Source organism: Parus major, chromosome Z (genome assembly GCF_001522545.3).
Source record: "Parus major isolate Abel chromosome Z, Parus_major1.1, whole genome shotgun sequence".
In the NCBI taxonomy this organism is placed as follows: Eukaryota; Metazoa; Chordata; class Aves; order Passeriformes; family Paridae; genus Parus; species Parus major.
The window spans coordinates 58028570-58036794 of NC_031799.1; the positions used below are offsets into that span (position 1 = coordinate 58028570).

The 8225-nt window shown below is 42.1% G+C and overlaps 1 protein-coding gene across 3 annotated transcripts in view; it reads left to right on the forward strand.

Moving 5' to 3' along the window:
• The first annotated feature begins 253 nt into the window (after positions 1 to 253).
• Positions 254 to 8225, forward strand: part of LOC107215724 (IgGFc-binding protein-like) — a 12937-nt gene continuing 4965 nt past the window's right edge. For all 3 annotated transcript variants that reach the window (XM_015652102.1, XM_015652103.1, XM_015652101.1), the window contains exons 1-7: positions 254 to 362; positions 1518 to 1584; positions 2496 to 3749; positions 4452 to 4768; positions 5251 to 5581; positions 6159 to 6622; positions 7624 to 8185. In XM_015652102.1, the coding sequence (XP_015507588.1) occupies positions 1524 to 1584; positions 2496 to 3749; positions 4452 to 4768; positions 5251 to 5581; positions 6159 to 6622; positions 7624 to 8185 (2989 nt within the window). In that variant the 5' untranslated portion in view covers positions 254 to 362; positions 1518 to 1523. The remainder of the gene's footprint in view (positions 363 to 1517; positions 1585 to 2495; positions 3750 to 4451; positions 4769 to 5250; positions 5582 to 6158; positions 6623 to 7623; positions 8186 to 8225) is intronic.

Here is an 8225-nt window from a genome sequence, read left to right on the forward strand (position 1 = left end):
ATATGTTATTTCTGCTCGCTCATCTCCTTGTCATTGTGGAATAATTTAAACCACATTGGGCAAAAAACCCTTGATATCTGGTAATTCCAAATTTTGACATCAGTTTTAACAAAAAAATCCTTGTTTTTCTCTCTGTTTTCACCTTTTCTGGCCAAAAATTATCTCACATCATTGGGTGGGGTGGTCTCTGGGGGTGCCTAGATTAGTCATTTTCTTCCCCCTTTTTCTGCCAAAATTAAAAATAATTGAGGGAGGAGCCAGATCTCCTGTCCTGGGATTGTGTTTTCTTCCCAGATTTGGGGATAAAACGGAGCTCTTTGGGGATACAGAGCTAAGCTGGGATCAAACGGGGCCAAAGGCAGGTAAGGGCAAACATAGATCTAATAACTGATAGGTTTTTTTTGGCAGGAAAGACTCTAAAGTGGGAAAATCCTCCTGAAAACTCCTCAAGCCCTCTCCTCTTCCCCAATCCCCGACTCCCTCCCCACCCCCCCCACCCCCCTCCCTGGCCCTGAGTTCAGTCCTGGGAGCAGTGGGATTGGAAGGTTTGTGAAGGGATTTGGGGAAGAAAAAGGCAGGATAGAGTGATGGAAGAGAGTAAGAGAGGGGGAAAAGGAAGGAAAGGAAGAAGAGAGAAGAAAAGGGGGAAAGAAGGAGGAAAGGAAAAAGGGGGAGGAAAGGGAAATTTGGGGAAAAAGAGAGGAAAAGAAAAAATACTGGGAAAATGTGGGGTAAGGGGAAAAAGGCAAAAAAAGAGAAAATAGAAAAAGGGGGAGGAAAGGAAAACTAGGGAAAGAAGGGAAAAAAACAGGGGAAAATGTGGGAAAGGGGGAAAAGCAGAAAAGGGAAAGAGTGAGGCAAGAGAAAAAGGGGTAGAAAAAAGAAACCAAGGAGGAAGAAGAAAATAAAAATTAAAGTGGAGAAAGAAGAGGGAAAAGGGGGAGTAAAGGATAAAAGGGCAAGAAAATGAAATAAGTGGAGAAGTAAAAAAACGGGAAAGGGGATAGAAGAGGGAAAAAAGATGAAGAAATGGAAAAGCCAAAAGGGGATTTGGATAGAAAAATGGGATTTGGGGAAAAGAGGAGAAAATGGAAAAGAGAAGCAAAATAAAGAATGGGGAAAATAAGGATAAAAGAGGAAATCACAAAAAATTAAGAAGAGGAAAAAGTAAATGGGAGGAAAAGGGGAAAGAAGAAAAGAGGAAAAGGGAAAAGAGATTCTAAGTACCTGGTATGGTGGGGGAAGGTGTGTGGAAAGGCCCCCCAAAATCCAATTTTGACTTCAGGTACAATAAAATTCAAATTTTTGAGTAAATGCAATTAAAACAGAGAAGTTGTGGGTAGCTTGAATGAGAAGAACAGATTTTGGGGACAAATTCAGTACAACACTGATTTTTGTACAAAGCTGAAACACACAGATTTTGAGTTTTATGTCAAGAAGTGGTGAATTTTGGGAAAATTCTAGTGAGATTTCAAAAAATATGAGAATCTGAGTGGTTTTTTACCTTTTGCACCCAGAACATCATGGATAGTGGCTCAGAAAAAGCATACATGCTGAAATGGTTCTGGATTGTTATGTTCTCAGGTAAGTTGAAACCAGGTGAGAAAATGCCCCAAAAACTGTAAAATTCCCCTGAAATAATGAATTTCCTCAAAATAAGGGTCTTACTGCCCATAAGAAGGATTTCCCAGCTCAAAAGCTTGATCTTTTGCCCAGGAAATTAATTGGGTTTTCATCAAATTCATGATTGTTCAAATGTTTTGTTTCTGTGAATGATGATCCAGCAGATGAATCTAATTCATTGAATATTTGTTCAGAGTTTACGCTCCCAACTGAAGTTCACGCTTACTTCTTCCTCCAACTAGAGAATGAGTGTATGAAAAATTAATCAAATCAATGATCAAATTAACACTCCATCAAATCAGATCTAACAAATTGATAGTTCATAAAATCAATCAAGTCAATCAAATCTGTGATCCATTAAAGCTGTAATCCATCAGATCAGTGTTAATTTACTTTTTTTTCTCCAAAATAATATCCCATCAAATTAAATCCATAGTCCATAAACTCAATAAACTGTCAAATCAAAATCAATGACCCATGAAATTAACACTTCATCAAATCAACAGTCTGCCCAATAAAAAGTCCATCAATTTATTAATCCATTGACTCAAAAGTCCATTAGTTCAATAATCTATTGAATCAATAATCCATTAAATCAATGATCCACCAGATTAATAGTCTAGTAAATTAAATAAAAGGTCTACCAGATTGAAAGTCCATCAAGCCAATAATTTATCTAATTACTAACTCATTAAATTAATAATTCCTTAACCAATAATCCACCAAACTGATCAAGTTATCAAATCAATAATCTAGCAATCAGTGGCCCATGAAATCATGTGTCCATCAAACCAGTTATCCATCAAACAAATCAAATCTTCATCAAATCAATAATCCATGAAATTACCCACCCCTCTTCTTCCTCCCCCCAGCTCTCCTCTATGCTCTCAGCATCACCTCTGAGATGTCACCACCTCACCTGGGTGATGAGTTCCTGGTGGCCTTCCTACAGAATGGTGACCAGCGCACCCTTCGCAGCGATTTCCGCCTCCTCCTCCTCACTGGCCCTTCCCTGTCCACCACTGCCACCATCTCCATGAAGAGACCGGGTTTACGGATGACAGTGCAGGCAGCTGCCAACCAACCAGTCCTGGTGAAGATCCCACCCCAAGCTGAAATGGTGGGAAGCCAAATTTTTGAAAACGCTGTGGTGGTGAAGACCACTGCCACCATCACTGCAGTGATGGTCAACGACAAACCCATGGCAGCTGACTCTGCTGTTATTATTCCGGTCCACAGGTGGGGGACAGAATATCACGTGGTCACTCCCAACCCTGGCCCCACCCGCAATGCCCAGTTTGTGGTGGCTGCTTGGGATCAACCCACCACAGTCAACATTCACCTCAATGCCGATGTCATCTTTCGTGGACGACTGCACCAACGTGGCTCCACTCTTACCATCCCACTGGAGCCATTCCAAGCAGCACAGATCCAGAGTGTAGCTGATCTTTCTGGAACACGGGTGGTGGCACAGAGACCGGTGGCTGTTTTCAGCGGTCACACCTGCGTGGGCAGGCTGAGCCGCTGTGATCATGTGGTGGAACAGCTCCACCCTATTGCCCAGTGGGGAAAATCCTTCCTTGTGCCACCTCTGCCCTTCCAACGACAATCCAACCTCATCTACATCACTGCTGCCCAACCAACACGTGTCACAGGTCATGGTGAAGTCACCGAGACCACACGAGAGATACAACCCAATCACTCACTGCTCTATGACACCCAATCTCCAAAGGGCGTGTTCCTCAGTTCCGAAGATGGTGTCCAGGTTTTTCTGTTGGGAAGTGGCAGAAACAGTGGTGCAGTGGCCTTTGAGCCGTTTTTTATCAGCATCCCAGACATAACTAATTACTGCAACTCCTACAGCATTGTTGCACTGGAGGGATACGACAACCGCATTCTGCTGGTAGCCAAGACGGCAGAAACTGCTGGAATACTGCTGAACCAGAGGCCATTAGGGAGTGTGGTGTGGGAGCCTATTCCCGGGACAGAATATTCATGGGTTGGGATAAATTTGGGAAGTGGATTTGGAATCCATCGTGTGGAGCATGAGACGGTGGCATTTGGGGCATGGAACATCGGGATGGGACAAGGGAAGCGCTATGGAGCAGAGGGAGCTTGTGACAGTGGTGAGTGGAGGTGGACTTTGGTATCAATAAAGGATATAGAATTATATAGATATCAATAACAGATATTTATACTAATTATATTTAATTATATGTAATCATGCAAGTAACAAAGATCAATTAAATAATAATAGCATTGCATAATATTGTATTATAATAATATATATTATAATAGTAATATTTTAAAAATACAAACATATGGGAATAATATTAAAAAAATCTAATATGATAAATGAATAAGAATCAATGGAGAAATACATAAATAATATATAAAAATCACTATAAATATAAACATAATAAATTGTAAATATCTAAGTATTAGAGACAAATATACATATAATATAACATGTTTATAATTATACATTATTTAGAATAATATTTTTATTATATTTTTATATTATTGGTATATATTTTTATATAATTTTATAATATTATTATATTTATTATATATATTTTATATATTTTATAATATTATTATAAAATTATTAATTTTTAATAATTCTGTATTATGGAAATACATAAGCAATATGTGGATAAATAATATCTAAACAGAGATAATATATAGATATTTATAAATAAAACAGAAAAACTTAGGTGTAATTACATGCAAAAGCATGTAAAACCTATAAATAAATATATACTTAGATATATCAATAATGTAATCAATTAATAGAATTTAATCCTCTGTCACTAATAAACTTGCAGACCCCTGCCGGCAGATGCAGTGCCGCTCCAAGGAGAGCTGTCACCTGGACAAGGGCTCACCCACCTGTCGCCATGACTACCTGGGCACCTGCACAGGCTCCCCATCCCTGCAGTACCACACCTTTGATGGGGCCTCCGTGTCCTCCAGTGGTGGCTGCAGGTACACACTGGCCAGGTACTGTGGGGCAGACCCCACCCTGGAGCCCTTCACTGTGGAGGAGCAGCGGAGCCGGGATCACTCCCAGAAGCCATTGGCCAATGTCTACGTCTACACCTACAATATCTCCATCCGTGCTGGTGAGAACAAGGCCGTCCAGGTGAGTTTCCCCAGGTGTCGGATACATTGTTCCCAATAAAACCCCATTTGTTCAAAGTGGATTAAAATTTCTGAGGGAGTTTGACCTCCCAAAATAAAGGAAAAACACAAAAAAAAAAGTGTGAGAGGATAAATGATTGCAATATTGATGGTGGCCTTAAAAAATAAGTGGAACTGCCACACCAGTGGAATTTGGGGAAATATTTCCATTCCCAATCAGTTTTCCAGTTGGAATCTGTTGCTTTTTTTTCCAGCCCTGGTCTTCATATAAACAAGATTAGCTCAGAAGATGTAGAAAATTGTTCAGATTTTTGAGTTCTCTTGGTGTAAATCTCTAGGAACTAGGGCAAAAATTCTGGTTTATAATGAGAACTGATTATTCACAAAATCATTTCTCCCTCTGTTTGTACCGATGTGGTTTTTGTGGGATTGGACACCACCTTCTGAGGTTTAACCCTCTTCCTCATCTTCCTGCCCCACAAGGTTAACCACAAGCCCACCAACCTTCCAGCCACCCTGGAAGAGGGAAAAGTCCAGATTTTCCAAAATGAGGGTCGGACCATCCTCCAGACGGATTTTGGGCTGCAGGTGACCTATGATGAGGACCAGGTTATCATGGTGGCAGTGCCCAGCAGCTATTTTGGGGCCAGCTGTGGCCTCTGTGGAAACTTCAATGAGGATACAGATGATGAAGCCATGGTTCCCAATGGCATTCCTGGTGAAGGTGGCGAGGATTGGGCAGAAAGCTGGAGAGATTCTTCATGCCATGAAGATTGTGGAGACCAGGAGACTGTACAGGGCATGGAAGGGTGTGGTGAGTTCATGTTGGCATCTGTGAGGATGTGGGGAAGGGAGAAGAGGATCTATGTAAGAACAGAGCTGTGGGTATTAGTCTAGAGCAATAGTTGTAGACATCAACACAATCAATGTGTCTTTCAACCCCAAAACATCCCATAATCCACCCATCCACCTAATTTGACTCCACGTGTCTGTAACACATGGAATTATACCAACATTTTCGTGAAGGCCATCCCTTCTTGGTGTCTCATGGACTCCACAACCTTTGTTGTAGGTATCAATAAAACCAGTGGGGATGGAATGACCTCAAAATCTACCTGATCTCACTCCAGCTGCCCAAAAACCAGGGAATTGTGCAGAGATTTTTTCCTGAGGGTTGTCCCTGTGGGTGTATCTTGAACTATAGATTGGTTTAGGTGTCAATGTACCCAACACCTCCATTACAAGGAAGGCTTGCATTGGTTGGTTTACCCTAAAATACTGCTAAGCCCTCCTGATTTGACTTCAGGTGTCCACAACACATGAAATTCCACTGTGGCTATCCTGAGGACCATCCCTGTGTGATGTCTCACAGACTTTTATATCTCTTGTAGACATCAAGGCAACAAACAGCCCCAGCACCACAGGCTCTGCTTGTTACCACAACAATCACTCCTACAAGCTCCATGAGGAATTTTGGGAAGATGGGAGCTGCCAGAAGCAGTGCCAGTGTCAGGGTTCAGGGATGGTGACTTGCAAGCCAGGGGGATGTAGATCCCATGAGAAGTGTGTCATAGTTAATGGCATCGCCAGGTGTACACCCAAGAAGCACTACACCTGCATTGGGACAGGTGACCCACACTACACCACCTTTGATGGCGTGAGGTTTGACTTTCAAGGCTCCTGCATCTACCAGTTTGCTGCTCTCTGCATCCCCAAGCCCACTCTGGTCCCCTTCAATGTCACCGTGGAAAACAACCACCGCGGCAGCCATGCCGTGTCCTTCACCAAGACTGTCAACCTGGAGGTCTATGGGAGTGTCATCAGCATGAGCCAGGAGCACCCACGCAAAGTCAAGGTGGGGAACCCCTCAAGGAATCCCAAATTCCTTTCAAAAAATTAATTTCATCCCCAAATTCCCTCTTATTCCCCTTTTTTACCATTTTAATTATATTTGTCCCTCTGAAATCTTCCATTTCCCCCCAAGTACCCTTTTTTATGCCATACTCTACATTTCACCCCAGATGCCCCCTTTTTTTCTCCCAAATCCCCCTTTTTGTCCTTCAAATACCCTTTATCTCCCATAATACTTTTTTTTCACCAAGTATCCCTTTTTACCCTTGGACTCCACCCTTTTCCCCCAAATTGCTCTTCATTTCCTCTCAGTTTCCTCTTTTTCCACAAAGTTCCCCAGTTTGCCCTCAAAATTATTTTTTTCCTGCAAAATTCCCTTTTCACCTAAAAATTTCATCTTCTCCCCTAAAATGCCTCTTTGCAAATTCTCCTCTTTTTCTGTCCAAGTTCTCTTCTTTTCACTCAAATCCCCCTTTCATCTCTCAAATACTACTTTTTCCCCCAAAATCACCTCTTTCCCCTAAAAATCCTATTTTCCCAGCCCTCCTAGTTCCCCAAGTCATCTGTTTTCCATGAAACTCCATTTTCTTTCCCATGCTTCCCCCTTTTCCTAACAAATCCTCCTTTCCATCTAAATCAAACTTTTTGTTGCAAATTTCCTCTTTTTCAGCCAAATTCCTATTTTTCCCTAATTTTTACCCCAAATTATAGTAAATATATATTTTTTATTGAAATATATATTTTAATTGAAATATAAAAATAATTCAAATACAAACACAAAAGAAAGTAAATAGGAATAAAAAGCATAAAGGTAGAAATGAAAGCCAGTAAAAAGTCAATAAGAAGAAATAAATGTGAAAAGAAAAAATTGGATTAAAATATAAGATAAACCCAAGTTATAATAGAAATAAAAATACAATAACAAAATAAAATAAAACTACCAAATTATGATCTCAAACCTCTTCCCTCCTGTCTCCACCTTTTGTCTTCCTCCCCTTTCCACAGGTGGATGGTGCCTTTGTGTCTCTTCCCTTCATCCACCCTCACTTTTCTGTGTTCTACCGTGGCGTCCATGGCTTTGTCACCACTGACTTTGGTGTCACTGTCACCTTTGACTGGTACAGCTACGCCCGTGTCATCCTCCCCACCACCTACTCTGGTGCTGTCTGTGGCCTCTGCGGCAATGCCAATGGTGACCCTGATGATGACCTTGTCACCCCTGGTGGCCACCGCTCCTCCAATGAGACCCAGCTGGGTGACAGCTGGAAAGTGGGGGATGTCCCTGGGTGCTCACCTGGTTGTGGCTCAGATTGCCTGGTGTGTGATGTAGTGAAGATGCAGCTGTACCGTGGAGACAGGTACTGTGGGGTGATCGCCCAAGCAGAGGGACCCTTCCGAGAGTGTCACCATGTCATCAGCCCGGAGCCATTCCTACAGGACTGTGCTTTTGATGCCTGTCACTACAAGGGACACCGTGACATGGTGTGTCAGGGTGTCTCTGCCTACGTCACTGCCTGCCAGAGTCACGGGGTAGTTGTGGAGACATGGAGGACAGCAGAGTTCTGCGGTGAGTGTGGGTGGGATGGGGGCAAACAGGACCCTCCCTC